At 44.8% G+C, this 16,971-nt stretch overlaps 1 protein-coding gene across 6 annotated transcripts in view; it reads left to right on the top strand.

Moving 5' to 3' along the window:
- LOC146199394 (rho GTPase-activating protein 23-like) overlaps positions 1 to 16,971 on the top strand; it is a 102,907-nt gene that overhangs the window by 62,482 nt on the left and 23,454 nt on the right. For 3 of the 6 annotated variants that reach the window (XM_084594845.1, XM_084594842.1, XM_084594843.1), the window contains exons 7-19: positions 1,446 to 2,466; positions 4,116 to 4,181; positions 4,968 to 5,076; positions 8,975 to 9,038; positions 9,514 to 9,660; positions 9,759 to 9,836; positions 11,267 to 11,464; positions 11,547 to 11,733; positions 12,008 to 12,156; positions 12,389 to 12,691; positions 15,212 to 15,301; positions 15,777 to 15,902; positions 16,245 to 16,368. In XM_084594845.1, the coding sequence (XP_084450971.1) occupies positions 1,446 to 2,466; positions 4,116 to 4,181; positions 4,968 to 5,076; positions 8,975 to 9,038; positions 9,514 to 9,660; positions 9,759 to 9,836; positions 11,267 to 11,464; positions 11,547 to 11,733; positions 12,008 to 12,156; positions 12,389 to 12,691; positions 15,212 to 15,301; positions 15,777 to 15,902; positions 16,245 to 16,368 (2,662 nt within the window). The remainder of the gene's footprint in view (positions 1 to 1,445; positions 2,467 to 4,115; positions 4,182 to 4,967; positions 5,077 to 8,974; positions 9,039 to 9,513; positions 9,661 to 9,758; positions 9,837 to 11,266; positions 11,465 to 11,546; positions 11,734 to 12,007; positions 12,157 to 12,388; positions 12,692 to 15,211; positions 15,302 to 15,776; positions 15,903 to 16,244; positions 16,369 to 16,971) is intronic. The other 3 variants (XM_084594844.1, XM_084594848.1, XM_084594846.1) reach the window with 3 other exon arrangements.

Below are 16,971 nucleotides of genomic sequence, written 5' to 3'. Positions count from 1 at the left end.
GAAGGCTGAATTAACGAGAGTTCACTGTATTCAGCTGTGGTGTGACAGCTCCACCTTGTTTTATGCAGGTCCATCCTATACAGAACGTCAGTTTATAGAATTCTGTAGAAAATTGTACTGAATTTTTCAGTAGAGTGTATACTTCTGTACAATTCTAGTTTAATTTTATTTGCAAATACATTGTGTGAATTGTGAAGTAAACAATACGGACAATGTTTGCTCATTTGTAATTTTCAACTTCAGTTTTTTACTGATCGGATATTTGATATTCGAAGCCATTTTTTTTCTTATATTAGTAATTCGATTCGTATTTGAAAATTTTAATATTTGCACACCCCTATTTATAAATAGACTCCCTTCGAGGCGCACTTGAAGGGACCAGGAAATTTGTCTTGCATAAGAGTTTTAACAGAATTGCCCTTAAAAAAAAAAAATGATATGCACGCATGCTAGATGTGTGCATACATGTTGCATGAAAACAGTCGATAAAATAGCCATTCAGGGTGAGTACTATAACTGCAAATAAATCATATGTTGCGCTATGAACAAAGTGAGCTGAAGGCCTAGTGCATAAAACCAGCTCGTCCTACTTGAAGATGGCATTGGTCTAGTTTTTCTTTTTTCATGGCGTCATCTATCTCACTGTATCCTACAGTGGCTGTCGTTTTACGTATATTTAAAATTTTTGCTTTCCACGCTGCTGTTGGTGTTACAAAGGCCCCCAGCAGGATAGCCCAGTGGTGCTCTTTCATATTTCGCTGCGTCATCTGCAGCATAGCTGTTACCTGCTACGCGTGTAGGCACACGACATGCTTTTCCATATGCTGTTGGTAATATGCATAGCGCCACTATCTAGTCACATCTGTACTGCGGTAACACATGTTGAGATGCTGTGTTGGGGGAAAACGCATCTTGGATTTTCATGCCTTAGTCCAACAAGCAGGCACACTTTGCATATAGTATGCGTCTTTTATAAGTGTGTGGAATGCAGCACGCGGCACATGACGTATGCGTTGTGCCAAGATCTCCGCGATGGCACGGGCAGGGGCCATCTTATTGGAGTGCCCTCTCTTGTGCAGCAGCTTGTTGCAATCTTTTTTACTTTCCTTGGCAGTGCCGCACAGATTTCCCCTGAGTGCTGTTGCACGGGGTGGCCGTGGCTCGCTGTCTCAGTGAAATTATGTATGAACCAAAGGACGTGCGAAACAGTTAATCTTGAGCAGTTTTCATTTTTTTACACGAATTCTATGGGAAGCCACCTGTTGCTCGTCAATCATCATATTCAAGAATTCATCTTAATCAAGCTCAGCCTACTTATTATCGCTTTCACAAAATATTATGCACTTGCAATTGAAACTTCATTTTTTGCATTTTGTATATCACAGAGGCCTTTATTCCTGGAGTTGGTCAGTCCTTTTAAGTTGGCTTATTCTTTTCTTTTTCAGTATTTTGCAAGTGCAGCCTACCAGCCGGTGCGGCGGCCACCATGGCAGGCTTCCCAGGCACGTCCCGTAACCGATGGTTCCTCTCTTTTACTGTCCCAGCGATCACGAGGGATTGCATCCTCCGAGCCGACCTCCCCAATTCATTGCGCTCCATCGACACACTTCAGGCCCGTCAATCCTGCTCGCCGCCGTTTCTTTGGCCTCGATCCATCTCCACCACCCGCCATGACTGCTTCTGCGTCTGCGGCATCTCCACCGCAGGGTACAGCACTGGGTGGCGCCGCCATTGAACATTGCGATCGAAGCGACCAGAGCGACCTGCTCACCTCGCAACCCATGTCTCTCAGTTACCCGTCCTACAGATTAGCCGAAGTCGGCGTGCCGCGGCCTCCCACCTCGTCCAAGATGCCTCCAAGTACAAGTGTTCCCATGCACCTGGGAACTCAATTCCTCAAGCCCGAAGACCCTTGGCCTGCGCCGGGTCAGGCAGACAGCGGCATTGGAAGCGTTGAAGACACCGACCCAAAGCAGACAACAGTGATGACGACGACCACGACGACAACGACAACAACACAATCAGACATAAGCATTGATGACCAGTCCTCCCTGAACCTTGTGGCTCAGCGGTTACATCTCTTCGAATCAGGAGGCCTGCTTGCTCGCTCGCTCGAGAGGATGAAGCTGTATCGGAGCGAGCTAGCACGGCTGACTTCTGGCTGCCCGGTGCCTATTGTGTCGGTGCGGGCAGCCAAGTTTGAGGAGATGGACGGCTCAGGCTCAGACGGCCGTCGGGGGGACACCACATCGGAGACATCGTCACTGTCGGCAGCACCGCCTGTCTCTTTTGACCGGCTGCTGCCCCTTTCATCACCCACATCACGGATTCCTTCATTTGATCGGTCACCCGATAGTCCTATTTGTGAAGAGAAGGAATTCTCCTCATTGCCTGACCCAAGCACACTAGCCAGGAGCAATGAGGGGAGCTCACCGATTCTCGACAACGGCACTGTCTGCTGCCACAGTAAGTCTTTTTGCTGGTTTTCTGCATCAGCCATCATGTGTGGGCTCAGCAAGATGTGATTTGCACACAATAGCAGCATTTCAGCCTGAGTAGCAATCCGATCGGTGTTAAGAATCGTGCTACATTTGGGGCAGTAGGACTTTGGTCTCTGCAAAACGTGTGGAGCATCAAGGCACTCGAACCTGTTGCCACTCACCAGTATTATTTTTAAGGCTTGTCCACTTGGCACGGTAGTTGAAACATGTGCCAGAATGGTTTATGAAAGGTTCTGCACTTGTGCAAATGTGCCAGATATAATAGTTTTGTCTTACTGAAAGCTAATGAATGCCGAGCTGTGTGAGCCACCCACACAGGGACAAGTTGAAGACTGCCACGATAAACTGTTGCATCCACAGGCATGTTGCATGTGTGTAGAAGGGACAGAATGCAGGTGTTGTTCGAGCTAGACTCTTGAGTTTCGGTAACAAGTCGTGTGCATGCGGCATGGCGTTTCTGAGATGGCATGCCAGGCTTAGGGCCCGCAGCTCCACAAAAAGTTTACCTTATAGCAGGAATCGCATAAATATGGTGACTGTGTTTGTAACACAATCACCAGTTCGGACTTTGGCCATTGTTTATGTGGGGATTTTGTTGCTATAAACAAGAGGCCTTTATTTATTTTTTCAAGGGAAGTGAAGTGCATGGATGTGCGTCTTTTTTTTGTGTGTGTGTGAAATTTGTGTGCATGCATTTTCATTGACCAATGGTGCAAATTGTTGGTGGCAAGGACCATCCTTTTTTGTAAAATTCTGTGCATTGGCAAAAACATTGAAAATTAGATTGCTTGTGGCCAGTTTGTATTTTAACAAAAAAAATGGGCCCTTCAATGGAACATAGTGGTTTAATAATGATTGATTGTGACTGTGTGGCTGGCCTGTGCAGACTGATTTTGCAGTTGATATTCAGGCTTGGTGTGATGAGCTCTTTATATTTTTGCTTTTGCTATGGATTTTGGGTTCTGTCCCTGTAGTCACAGCGAGTCCTTGTGCAGTAATATTTTAAATCTGCTCATGCATTGGCAAGCCTTCCAACAAGAGTTGCCACATTGACGGAGGAGAGAGAGAAAAGAGAAAGGAAAGGGAAGCAAGGGAAGATGTACACTTGGCATGGCACCACTGGAGTGCGTGATGTAAGCTTCTGACTTCGTGTTGACTCTCTCATACTAAAAGAGAGAGAGAGAGGGGGAGAAATGTTACAGATGGACACTAGTCTCCTGATGTTCACATAACCTATGCTGATTAAGTAAGGTTGCAAAAAGTGTGGGAAAAAAATAATTGACTGTAGTACCTATGATTTTTCTGTTCATGTATCTCTCGAAAATTGTTTTGAAACCTCGGACATGCTTTAAAATCGCCAATACGTGCCTAGCAAATATTAGTGAAGCTGGGTCCACTTAACAAAGTTATTTTTGTATTCACCGATGCTCGTTGCAGTGTCTGGTCCTGTATTACCTATGTGCTGAGCTTTTCATCAGTGTGTATGCTCCTTGTTTGCCCGCTGAAACTGTCATATTTTACTGCGCTCTTTGCAATGTGCTTAATGCCAAGCCGCCTCCCTTTCCCCTCGTTTTTCTCTCCTGCCCCTTTTCTCTCCTAACCCTGTTTTTGCAGCCGATGATTTTGTCTCACCCGACGTTGCCTCATCTGTTGTATATAGGAGAAAAAATGGTTCTCAAGGTAACGCCTTCATAACCCGTGCACTCACACTGCATGTGTTCACTGCACTTTTCTCGTGGTTTAAAATACAGTGCGGTGCATTACCCTCGGTACTTAAAGAGAGCTGTAAGATGTGCAAGATTTTCATCAGATACCTTGTTGTTGACATGTGGCATGCTGATTTTTCATCAGTGACGCACCCTGGGGTGATGTGTACCTGAGTGCAGTGCATGGGGTTTATTTGCATGTTTTAAGGTGCATTGCTATAAGAGAGAGAATGTGTCTTTTTAAAACAAGAGCCTTAACAACTGCTGCCTCTCATCAGCAGAAACAAGCAATTTTATGGCCTCTTTGTACGGCTACACAACTTCAGAGGATCTGTGGTTCTATTAGCACCTGCTTTTGCACCCTCCACCACCACTTATTGCGATTACAGGACTGCCGTAACTGTTTCCAGTGCTGTGGCAAACCATTGCACACAGCAGGAAACTCCACCTCACAGGTGCTTGTGTAGGCATGTTCTTTCAGGGTCCTGACTGTTGGTTAAGGGCTCCATTTAATATTTAAACATAATTATGTGTGTTGTTTACTCTATACAAAAACAAATAAAACCTAGTCAGTTATGTTTGAAAAGTCTATCAGAATGGAACAGGAACTAGTTAGAGGCAACTCTGTGTAGAATGAAAACTATACTGTACCAAACAAGCACTAAGAGGCGTTGAGCACAGTTGTATTGCACCCATTGTATTTTGTTCTATTTGCTTACTGCCACCCTCCTCCTACCCTTCCCTTTTTCTTGGTACAAAGAAGACAAGGCTCACCCGGCACGACGAACATCGTACCTCCGAGCGACCGCAAACGAACGCCTTCATCTGGAATCGGACCAGAGCGAAGATGAACAGCATTCCGTTTCCAGGTCAGACATACCTCGTGCATCTTCTACCTAGAGCCCATACCTTGAGGCTGTCTGTAAAGCAAATTAATGAGTTTGACTGAGCTTTTTTTGCAAGGTGTGGTTTCCTCTGGAGAGGGTGAGGAAATTCGTCTGCTACCTAGAAAACTGGTTGAAAACAAAAGCAAATAGGTGATGCAGATGTGATCCCTTTCTATGACTGGCTAGCTTATGCGAAACGGCAGGTACGTTCCATGGCGGCTGCCATCACCTACCACTTGCACCTGTTACCAGCATCAAACAGCCACACTCCTGACCATTCTGGTGGCACTGCTACTCAGCCAGACTTGGCCCTTACAAGTGGCGGCATGCCTTATGGACAGATGTTGAGTTCATGAATTGAGAATCGGCTTTGAGAGTGTCTTTGAAGCCGGTTTACATGGGACACCACTCAGTGGCTCATCAAATACGTCGTCAACAAATGGTTTACGTAATCGGGGAAGATTACTGGATCTTGTTGGGGTACAGAGGGTAACAGGCAAGTTGAGAGAAGGAAGAGGAAAACCACTAGCCTTTAGTGTGACTAACACTAGCCGGCTGCCATATAATTAAGTTTGTCCTAGTGGCAGCATCACTAGAGGGGTTAGTACTTATTAGAACCAAACTGTTGGAAAGGGCAGAGGAGGAGAGGCACATATATACAGAGTGGCTGCTTAAAAAAGGCAGATTCTCCGCATTATTTGTTGCCAGATACAGCCGATCCCAGATATATCGAATTATTGGTTAAACTGAACTGTCTCAGTGTCCCCTTAATAATCTAATGCAGACTTATAGTAGTGCTGTTCGCACTTATCGAACTCAGGTTAACGGAACATTCCATATATTGAACTGTGCGCCATGCCTCTGCAAGGGCGCTTCTGTGACTGGCGTTTCCGCGATAACTTGGCGCACACGAAGCGGAGTTGGCCGAGCATCCTTGAGCACTTGCTGGCAGTGCTGAGGTTGTAACACCGCATGATGCGATGAATGTCGAGTCTGCTTGAAAGGGTCCTTTGGTCTGGTTTGTTGTTTTCAACATGACTCTCCTGTCATGCGGGCAGCAGCGATTAGTGCACCAGTTGTCATGCGATGGAGCCAGCCTTGCTGACCGAAGGTTAGCAGCGGACCCTGCATAGCCTGCTTCGCTGCCGAAAACAATACAGAAATTAATTGTACCCACTTCTAATTTAGTTATTACCACATTTAGAGGGTACAAGTTACAGAATTAGATCCCTTACGTACAGCGACAGATTTTCCCAAAGCACTATCTGCTGCAGCTTTTAGAAGCAAAATTAACGTTAATGAGCTCTTGTCGGTTGTTTGCTTGCGAGTGTGCTTGTAGAGTTATTTTATGTTTCCTGTAAAGCCTTCATTGCATCTGTTTGCATGATTCAATTTTTTTGTTATCTTTTAGTGATTCTGCTAACTTTAGGTACAGATGACGTAGTGCATGTAAACATGTCTGATCGCTGGTAGTGTTGCTTTAAAATTTTCAATAATTTTTTTCGTGATTTGGCTTAGTATGGCTGAGCACTTTCGTAATTTACTGCACATGTGATAGCTGTGTCTTTTGATTGGATGGCTAGATTATCAAGCTTGCCATTTGTGATGCGGCTAAAATTGTTCCTTATTTTGTAGGCACGGCTTGCCCGAATAAACAGGTTGTCTCTTAGTTTGTACTGCCACAGCCTCCTCTTTGGTGCCAGTATTAGCGTGTGATAATGTCTGCTGTTAACCCATTGCTGATGAAAACATTCACAGCAGCTTTATTTTTTTCTCTGGAGTGTGTTCATATAAGTCCTAAATGTCTTCCGTGTGGCTTGAGCGCATGCTTATGGTTTTTCATTAGATCTTGTATTTGTCTTGTGACATTGTATGCTTTAGTATACACCAGGGTTTATTGCTTTTAGTTTTGCCTCGGGGAACCCTTGCATTTTTCAAAAGGTGCTAAGTATGTCATGTGTCTCACGAAGGGAAAAAGAAGCATGCAGATGCATCGCCCTCCAGAAAATGCCCAGATTCTTTATTATATGACTGGCTGTAGGGTGAAGCAGTCTCCTACATGCGGCATGCAAAAGATGGCCACGCCACTGGTGGTGGAGCTGATAAGTACATTCGGGAGCGGAGCCGGCTGAGTCGTTTGTTAGCCGTGGGTTGTTATGTGGTCGTCACGTCACGAATTTGTTTTCCCACCGCATTTGCATTGTTGCATAAACAGCATCCGCTGCCAATGCACGGTGATATGCAGCAATGGTTTTTCTTCCGGTAAATCTTCGAAAGCAATAAAAAATGCTCTGGAGATAGTATTTACTAGTCCAAGCTCGACAAGCACTACAACAGACAGGCATACTGTTTGAGTTCATTTTGCGTTGACAAGCCGCTTGTTATTCCTGTCTTATGTTCCAAAATGAAAGGACCTGAAACAATATTGGCATGTCTCGTGAATTTTCTGATGATTGCTGCCATTCGTGTTTAGGTACAGGAAACGAAATATATGTTGGTTAGTGTGTAAACCTGTAACAGTTCACTTATTTAGTGCAGTGCAGCATATTTTACTCACGCTTAATTTTTCAGATAATTTTATAGTTCCTGAGGGCAAAGTAAAGGTGTATGTGATGAGTGCCAGGTACTAAGGTACGAGATTTAATGAATCAAAGACTGTGCCTCAAGTCCATTGTACATGCACATACTGGCCTGTAAGCAATCCTTGTTGAGAGCCGTATCTGTAAATATTTTGGGGCTTTCACCTAAACGCATATGCTTTATCAAGCATAAATTTATCAAAGGTTGTAAGCGCTCGCTTGATTTTGCTTCAACCATTTAAGACTGTACACAGTATGAAACATGTTATCGCCATGATCCAATCCATTTTTAAACATGGAAGTGTTTAATTAACCATTGCCTTTAAGAGCAGAACACGATTGGGCTGTCCAGCATTGTTCGCATCGCGTTTGGCTTGAACCAACAAACCTTCGTGACCTATGAGCCACTTAGTGATGAAAGCACTGAGTTCGACTTCCCTTTCCACTCAAATGTGACTGTTTTCATTTCTGCTCAATTACTTTCCTTTAATTACGAAACTTCCTTGTATCGTCAAGGTGAATATTTCAACCTGCTCCTGAATTTAACTTTTCATTGGGATTTCTCGTTCATGACCAGCAACGATGGCGCCACCAGATTTTCTGTGAGCATGTGACCCTTAGCAACGTTGCGTCAGTCTTTTGAGTTTGGCTGATAAAGCCATATACCTGTAAAAGAGCGGTGCTGCGCAATGTAATGGCGGGTGGCACAGAATGTCTCATATCTTGAGGCATGTCACTAATTGAAGTAATTGATCAGCCAATGCAGTATACCCACAATAAAGCGAGGCTCAACATTGCAGCTGGTCATTTAGTGCTTGTTTGTAGGAAGCACCTGATGCGTGTACGCATTCGTTTACCAAAGGTTTTGCTTCTACACAAAGGGGTGCCTTAACTTTATGCTTCAGGCCGCCGTAAAAGAAAACGGCATGAACGTTGGCAATCCTCGCAGCGATGCATGAGCAGCGGTGACTTGTGTCCCAGAAGGGCTTTCGAAAACAACTGCTAGGTGGCTTTCAGGGGTGTACTTATAGGCAGTGCACCAGGTGGGTAGGATTAGGCACAAAATTATAATGTGGGTGAAAGAAAGGTTGGGCTTTATATAAAGTTATATATAAGCTTTTATATAAAGGCTTGTATGCATGTTTAAGTGCTCAGGAAAGCCACAAATACTCAAGGAGCCTAGTTTGAGGTCTTTGCCTGACATGTTTGTAACTTTTGACTCTTGATCCTGTAATACTTTTACACATACACTGTCTCTCCATTCACTCACCACTCGCTCATTGCTGTGTATTTCTGTGCAGCACCTCTTCGACACCAAGTGGATCTCATCGAATCCAGCGGTTAAAGGCATTCTTTGGTGACAAGGTAAGATTCTCATGTCAAAGGACATGCAATGATGCGTGTAGTGCAGCTTATCCCTCTTTTTTTGTGTGTCAGTCCTATTTGAAAGTTTCGTTTCAAGACATCCTCTGCCTGCCTTGCAATGTTCTGTGTGTCATTTCCTTTTTGTGCTGCCCTCAGTATTAATACGACCATGCATTACTATTTATAAAACTAGAAAATGCGCATAAGCAATAGGTATTACATCAGCCATCTGAGCAACGTGGAGATTTTTAATCTAGCTTCACTCTAGTATCGTCACGCAATTACTCTGGCAGCAAGAAAGTGCAACTGTACTGGTTGTTTGGATGCAAGGGAAAAGGCAGAACTAAACGAAGAAAGCTGGATTTCAATAGTTTAGTACCATGGACTCTTAAACTGGTTCACGTTCTTCCATATTAGCGCTGTGGGCTGTATGCTAATGCTTTGGCTTCGTTTTGCGCACTTCCATCATTTCTAGGCTTCAAACCCGTCGACACCCGTGGGGGACGTCAAGAATGGAGGCACTGATGAACATCTGCAATTACAACAGCAGCAGCAACAGCCTGAAGTGACAGGTGATGTGCAGGGGTGGTTGGCCTGCAAGACAGTTCTTGTTGATGGCAAGGTTGGTGCTTCTCTTCGTTTCATTCTTTCTTGCATGATGTGCCCGTTAGCTTTTCTTGCTCTTCACTCAGAGCATGCATTGTATCTTGCCCACTGCAGAGGTCAAGTGACCGCTCCTGGCGTCCTGTCTGGGTGGTCCTTAAGGGCGACAAGGTGTACATCCTTAAGGACAGAAAGGTTAGCTGCCTGACACTTGTTCTCCCTTCAAATCAAAAAGAAAAAGGTCGTAGTCACGAGATCTCTTTATTATTACCTGTTGTAAAACTTCGCATAGGACCCATATATCAGAGAAGAGTGGTCCAAGGCGGTCAGTATTCGGATGTTCGCATAGTAGCAGCTCCTGTCATCATTAAAGTAAAGAGAGTCCAAGTCGCAAGTTTTGAGATTGTTAATAAAGGCACAAGCACTTGCCAACAAAATTAGTAGCAAAATGTTTAGACCTAACTGCCGTAGAGATAATAAAGATTTAACAGAAAAGAAGAAACTTTTCTAACGGTAATGGTGACAATGGCAGATAGCTTCTATTGGTCATTTTTGCTATGTACTCATTCCTTCTTGTGACTGCCTGTATGCGCTGCATTTGTATTTGATCGTTATTAGAAAAAAATGCAGTCTGTTACTGAGCGGGAAGTTGCATACAATAATTAAATAAACCTCTGACACAATTAAATACTTCGTTAACATCCTTGGTCGAGCGAAATTGCTTCAAGGTGGCAGATCCCCAGCACGCTTTGCACACCTCGCTTTACCAGCAGATTCATTCTAGCATGTTCAAAAAGAACCTCAAGTAAGGTCTGATGTGACTTAACAATTATTATTATATGCTTAATTTATCTGGATTGAAGTGCTCGATATATTTGCTGAAAGGCTACATAAGATACATGCACTTAGCCAGCCACTTTATATCTCCATTCTGCATAGTCGTTTTTGTTGGAAGGTTTTGGGGACTCTCCCTACTCTGCCACGCTATGTTTATTTTTTCCGCAACATCGCACCCTCGCTAGTTAATTTAACAACAGAAGGTGCCTGTATTGCAGCAGTGCTAGCACCATAGATGGCTTGACTCCTGCAGGTGCTAAGGGAACAGGTCTCTCCTTTTTTGGCGTGGGGAACTCGACACATTCTGACTTCCACTGCAGCTTCACTCTCTGCTGGGGAATGTATCCTGTGGGCTCATCCTGTCTGGCCTTGGGAGTATGTCCCTTGCCCTATAATAGGCAGACACTTGCTCGTAACCTTGGTGGTGAGCGGGACGACTTCAACTCATTAGCTTGTGTTGTTGTAGCAGCTTTAAATACCCATTTCATATAGGCAAGTGTTGCTGCTTTGTTCTGCAGCATTGACAAGAAGCAAACTCTATGGGGCGGAGCATTGCGAGTCTCTATACAAGGTGAAGTGACCATTACACCCAAAATGTTTTTTGGTCCTGTTGGCCTGCAGTAATCTTAGAAGTCATATTAGACTGTACCTGGTTATGAGAAAAATGTGAAGCTTCCAATTGGAATCTTTTTCAAAAAAAAAAAAAAAAAGAAAAGAAAAAAAAAAGTGCAGTATGATGTAGTTTTGTGTGAAAAGTATCTTTCACTCTGCCGCCTGTTCCTGTGCAGACCATAGACTTTGCTGAGGGTTCTCGGCTCTCTGTGAGGACCTCGATGAGCGACGTGGCACGTGACTACACCAAGCGAAAGCATGTGTTTCGGCTTCGCATGGAGTCGGGCACTGAATACCTCTTCCAGGCTGACAACCATAGCCGCATGATGCAGTGGGTTGACGCCTTCAGGCAGATCACTGCCGAGGACTCTGAGGTTTGTCTAACTCTGCGTTTTTTTATTTGGTGCACCACTGTCTGAGCTCTCAGCATTATTGTGACATTGCAATGTGCTCCAGGTGGAGGAGCTAATGCGCAGTGACCAGACAGTGCTGGAGAAGGCGCAGGCCTTTGAGCAGAGCCGCCTGTCACCAAGCAATGCTCCACATGCCGTAGTGCGGCCAGCGCCTCGCAAGCTGGCTTTGCGTCACCGTTCACCCACATCTGGATCACCCCGGGTGAAGTCCCGCCGGGCCTCGCTTGGGGGTAAGCAGCCCTTTCCGCATTGTGCTTGTCATAGCCCATGTGTAGCTTCAGGGTGCACTATGTTCTTACACCATTCCATGCCATCATTAGCGTTTGGTGCTGTGTATTTTGTACTGAAGTTTAAAAACCTAGTTAGTGTGCATTGCAATCAAAGGCATCTTATTTTCTGATCACGAAAAATGGGTGCATGTTGCAAATGACGCGTTAGGATTCAGTAAATATGGTAATCTTCTTGCCTGGGACAGTGTAGTGGATGTCTCGCCCTTTGTTGCAGATGAACCATCCTTGAAGGCAGTGCACATGTGGCGAGGCAAGGTGGTGCACGGCTGGAAGAAGTTCCATGGCTCGCTGGCCTCGCTGCCACCAAAAGGTCACAGCATTGGGGTGCCCCTGCACGAGTGTCCACCTTCCCATGAGAACCAGGTGCAGAGCACTTTCAGCTCTTGTCGAAAGGCACAGCAAATGGGGAAGGCAGGCATACATTGCTTCCAGGTCACAATGTGTTCGCCACAGCTTCAGTCAAAGCTGCCAAAAGGCTAATTTTTCTCATCTTTTAAAATGATCTTCATTCGTGAGTCATTTGGACTTCGGTAGAGTTCGTAAACAGGAGTAGATGTATGTGTGGTAGCTGAAAGCAGTCTTGCGCACCGTGCAGTATGTGCCCTGGCTGGTTAGCCAGTGTTGCCGCCTGGTGGAGGTCAAGGGCCTGGAGACCGTGGGCGTGTACCGCATCCCTGGCAACAGTGCTGCTGTGGCCGCACTCTCGGCCATGGTCAATGGCACGGGTGGGCCGCTGGACCTGACGGACCCCCGATGGGGGGACGTGCACGTCGTCTCCAGCCTGCTGAAGGCTTTCTTCCGGCAGCTGCCTGACCCCTTGGCCGGCCTCTACCCAAGATTTATTGCGGCCGCCCGCGTGCCACAGGGCGCCCAACGTCTTGCTGCACTCCGAGCACTGGTATGCTGGGGCTGACATCCGCTGCAATGTTCTCTCATTATTTCATTTTTATCTGCCCAAATTGTGTTATGTGCTGCTTATCACAAATTTTTAAAGTGCCAGGTGAGCATGGCAAAAATAAAATATTGACACTGGGTATAGTGGCCCTGTCTGCAGCTCATTAACCCTTTATCTCAAGTGCCAAATTGTGTTTCTGTAATTGACTAACATGCTGGGCATATCGTCCCAGTGGCAGCTACTGCTTTTCTGAAAATAATAAGGCAAAGCCAGTACCTGGATTAGAAGGAATTTGTTTTGAAAGTCTGTTTAGAAACGGGTAAAAAAATATGGTATAGCTAAGCTTTCCTAGCCTAGCACATTAATCAGCAAGAGCTGAGAGACCTCTGCACGGTGCCCTGTGGTCTTGCTGGGCAGCATTATGGAAGCGACCCATGGTCAACGCTGGCGACCCAGTTCAAAGAAGGCTGTCTGGGAACCCACTGCACCAAGAAGTGGCAGTGGACGCGAACGGAACATCGCAGCTACAGCCATTTTTGGGCATGCTGTTGGCTTTAGAGGAAGGAGACCTTGTCTGTTGTCTATTCTTGTCTCAATGCTAGCCACAATATAAACTCGTGTAAATAGAATTCTGGCATTCTCCCCTTCTTGCATAGTTGTAAATGCCTCTTTCATTCCTGCTCGCATGTAACTTATGAGCTGGCATCCCCACTAGCTCGCTTTGAAATGAGAAGCAATAGACGTCCTCAGCTCAACCTTTCCCTCCCAATCGTGCAATCATTGGGGCATGCAGGGAAAAGGGGAAGGCGCAAACACCTTAGAGCGTGGATCATTGGTGGAATGGAAGTAATAAACTTGCGCCTCACAGGGCTACTACTCTCCCACCATACACTACACTACTCTCATATCAGGCGACGAAAAGAAATCCACCTACATGCGCCTTGAGTGATAGCGCACTCTAGTCTCACCCTGGAGGGACTTCGGCAATCATGCCTTCATTCACCTGACTGGTTGACCCTTTAAACCTTAAGCACAATTTTTTGGTTGCATAATTTATTGTTTGCCATTATGAATAATGCATTGCTATACACAGATTACCACGTAGTATTTGCCCACAACTGCTAGATAATCTCTAACCGAAATTTCTTCACTCGCCTGTTTTGGTTTCAGTTTCAACAGCCGAGCAATGGCTATGACATCACTTTCATATTGGTCATGTGAGGGATAAAAAATTGCGATATAATTGCTGCTTCTTCACGAATTATAATTGCAGCTCTTGAGGCAGTCTAGCTTTAGTGTTGCAAAGAATCGAAGAGATGAACGAGCAATTATATCACAATTTTTTCCTTCTCTCACGCGACCTGTATGCAACTTTAATGTTATGGCCTTCACTCGGCTGCTGAAACTGAAATAAGTGAAAATAAAAATTTTTGTTATAAAATATTTAGCGGTAATAGGCAAATATATGCCAAGGAGTTATTCACGTTCAGTAATATCTTGTGCATCAGTGACAAGGAAACGTGAAACCAAAATTTGGTGCTATAGTACTCCTTTGGAGATGCAGTGTCACGTCACACTACACTAGTGTGAACGCTAAGAGTCATGCTTGCCCATTCTGTTTCACCTTCGGTTATTTTTTTATTCTTTTTTTGGAGACTTGGCGTAACCTGAAACCTAACAGATAGAAACTGATTATACATCTTGTAGGTTTGTGACAATAAAATCCCAGCTGATGAGTTTGTCTAATGCCAGCATTAGATATGGTTGCATGTCTTTTTTCTCTCTTTCTTTTTTTGCATTTTGTGGGCGTCTCTACCATTAGGCCACAGTAACAGAGGATTTTATAGCTCTCTGTTCAGTTTCATTGTTAACAAATGACATAAAATATGCTTTTGTTTCCTTGTATGTTTAGAAAAAAAAATGCAGTAAAACTTGGTGGCATTGTCACCACTAATGACACTATTGTTCACGAAGGGAACATGGCATAGTGTGAGTTGGGGTCTGTTGTATACATCTTCATTAACTTGATTTTAGGATCCCTTTTATCTGCACCTGCAATAATAAAAGAACAGCTGGAGGAGGGTACTGCCTCGTTCAACCATTGGTGTTGTAAACTGTTGGTGTTGTTTTCGCTGGAGGTGGAAAGCAAGGCGCCCGTGTGCTGTGCGATGTCAGTGCATGTTAAAGAATCCCAGGTGGTCAAAAATTCCGGAGACCTCCACTATGGCGTCTCTCATAACCTCAGTTGCTTTGGGACGTTAAACTTCACAAACCAAACCAAACCTAAGCATGTGCCAAAAAGGAGTAGTGCTTGTGCGTCTTGCCAATGTATATGGTTTCCTCAAATGCCTAAGGTTACTGCGCTGTTCATTGCATGTGCATAAGAGCTGGAATGGTCTGAATGATGTGATAAAGTAAGCTCACTGATGAAGGTACAGGGGTAACAGAAAAAGTAGCTCAGTGTATGGCACTCATCCCTAGAAACTTTTTTTTATTTATTTCTTTTCTTCACTTTCACGGCAGGTACATGAGCTTCCCGTGCACAACTTTGAAACTCTCAAGTTCCTCATGCAACATCTCAAGAAAGTGGTTGCCCATAGTGAGACCAACAAGGTAAGACCTGAATTTTTTTCTTTTTTTTCTCTCTTTCAGCTTTGCCACCTGGGAGAGATTGCACTGGGTGAGTGGGTGAGAAGGGGTGAGTGAGTGAGGACTTTCCATGAAACGTGCTTGCTCGGAAGCACTTGCGTGCAGCCGGATTTCTACTTTGGTTTAGTACCCAACCTGTCCTTCTTGACAGAGAAAATTTTGTAGTGTTGCGCATCAGATGCTGTGTCGTGTGACCTTGGTAGTGCGTGCAGCAAGCAGCACAGTTCAGTTCTACCAAGTTTTTTTAGATCAAGCAGGACAGATAGCACACTGGTCATATTTATGCTTACTCAGAGTCTCCAGTGTTTACATGCTACTTCTTCCATATTGTCCCCTTTTCTTCTTTCCTATCGAAGGTTTCTTCGGCTGATCTTGTGGCTCCGTGGTCTTTCGGCTTGCATGATCAGAACTGGCTCTCTTTTCTTCCCCATTGCTGCAGATGGAAGCTCGCAACCTGGCCATCGTGTTTGGGCCAACACTGGTGCGAACGGCTGACAACAGCATGCTGACCATGATCACGGATATGTCACACCAGTGCCACATCACCGAGGCGCTCATCAACTATGTAAGTCAGCTTTACGTTTGCATGCACTGATCGAGTGTGGGAGTTGCTACGAAAAACACTTGAGTAATTGGGCTGTCCTGAAGAACCAGTTGGGTTGACAGAATGACTAGCTATCTCCGTGCTGCATAAGCGGTTTCTTTATGTTGCACAATCGTGTCGTCCTCTAGCTCTGTCACTGCACATGCAGGCGAAGTTGTTGTGTGTGTGCTCATGTTCAGTTAGATAGCATGCCTTGCAGTTTTTTCTGGTGTGGTGCACATAAAAGCATTGGCAGCGCTGTACTACACTCGAGAAGCAGCCATCAACTGGAGAATGTTTCTGTTTGACTGCGTTGTGTTGCAGGTGGACTATGTGTTCAGCCCATCAGATGAGGCCGCTGTCCCGGATCTACCTTTGGATGTGACCGCTCTTTCCGACACGGACTCCTCAGTACTTCTTGGAAATTTGCATAAAGTCAGCGGCCAGAGTAAGTGACATGTAACTTGTTTCCTTTTCTTTCTTTTTTACTTTTGCTCACCAGCCATCGAAACCACCAGCCTGGTCATGTCCACATGTTCACAGGGCACCGTTCGTTGATGAAAAAATCAATACTGCCAGGGAGCCACACTTGGACGTGGGAAACTACCGAACATGAGAGCATTGACGCATGATACAAAATGTGGTTCACCCAGACACTCTGGTTGGTGGCTGGAGAGGTGGAAAATGGCAGCATCGTAAAAATGACACTGATGTGAGCAAACTTTACGGGTGATTTGAATGCAAAATGGTTTCAGGAATTCCATTTGTGACTTTTTAGGAATGTGGCTAGCTTTTTGCTTGAAAAAAAAAAAGTTTATTAATGTTTAAAAAAAAAACTGTATCCATAGTTCTAAGTTTGCTATTTCCCTTTGGGGTTCCTTTAACTCTGCAAATAATGGCATCAGTACACTGAAAGTATTAAATGGCACTTATTTTCATTTCTGGTGCATATTTGGCATGGGTTTTCAAATTGAGCTAATTTTGGAGATTTAGCAGCCCATTGAACTTTGCACTCACAGCCACGACAACTATACAAGAGTTTCAAGATCAA

This window comes from Amblyomma maculatum, chromosome 2 (assembly GCF_055883805.1).
Source record: "Amblyomma maculatum isolate TAMU_Amacu chromosome 2, ASM5588380v1, whole genome shotgun sequence".
Classification (NCBI taxonomy): Eukaryota; Metazoa; Arthropoda; class Arachnida; order Ixodida; family Ixodidae; genus Amblyomma; species Amblyomma maculatum.
The sequence above is the reverse complement of the archived record's forward strand: the minus strand, read 5'-3'. Positions and strand labels throughout refer to the sequence as shown.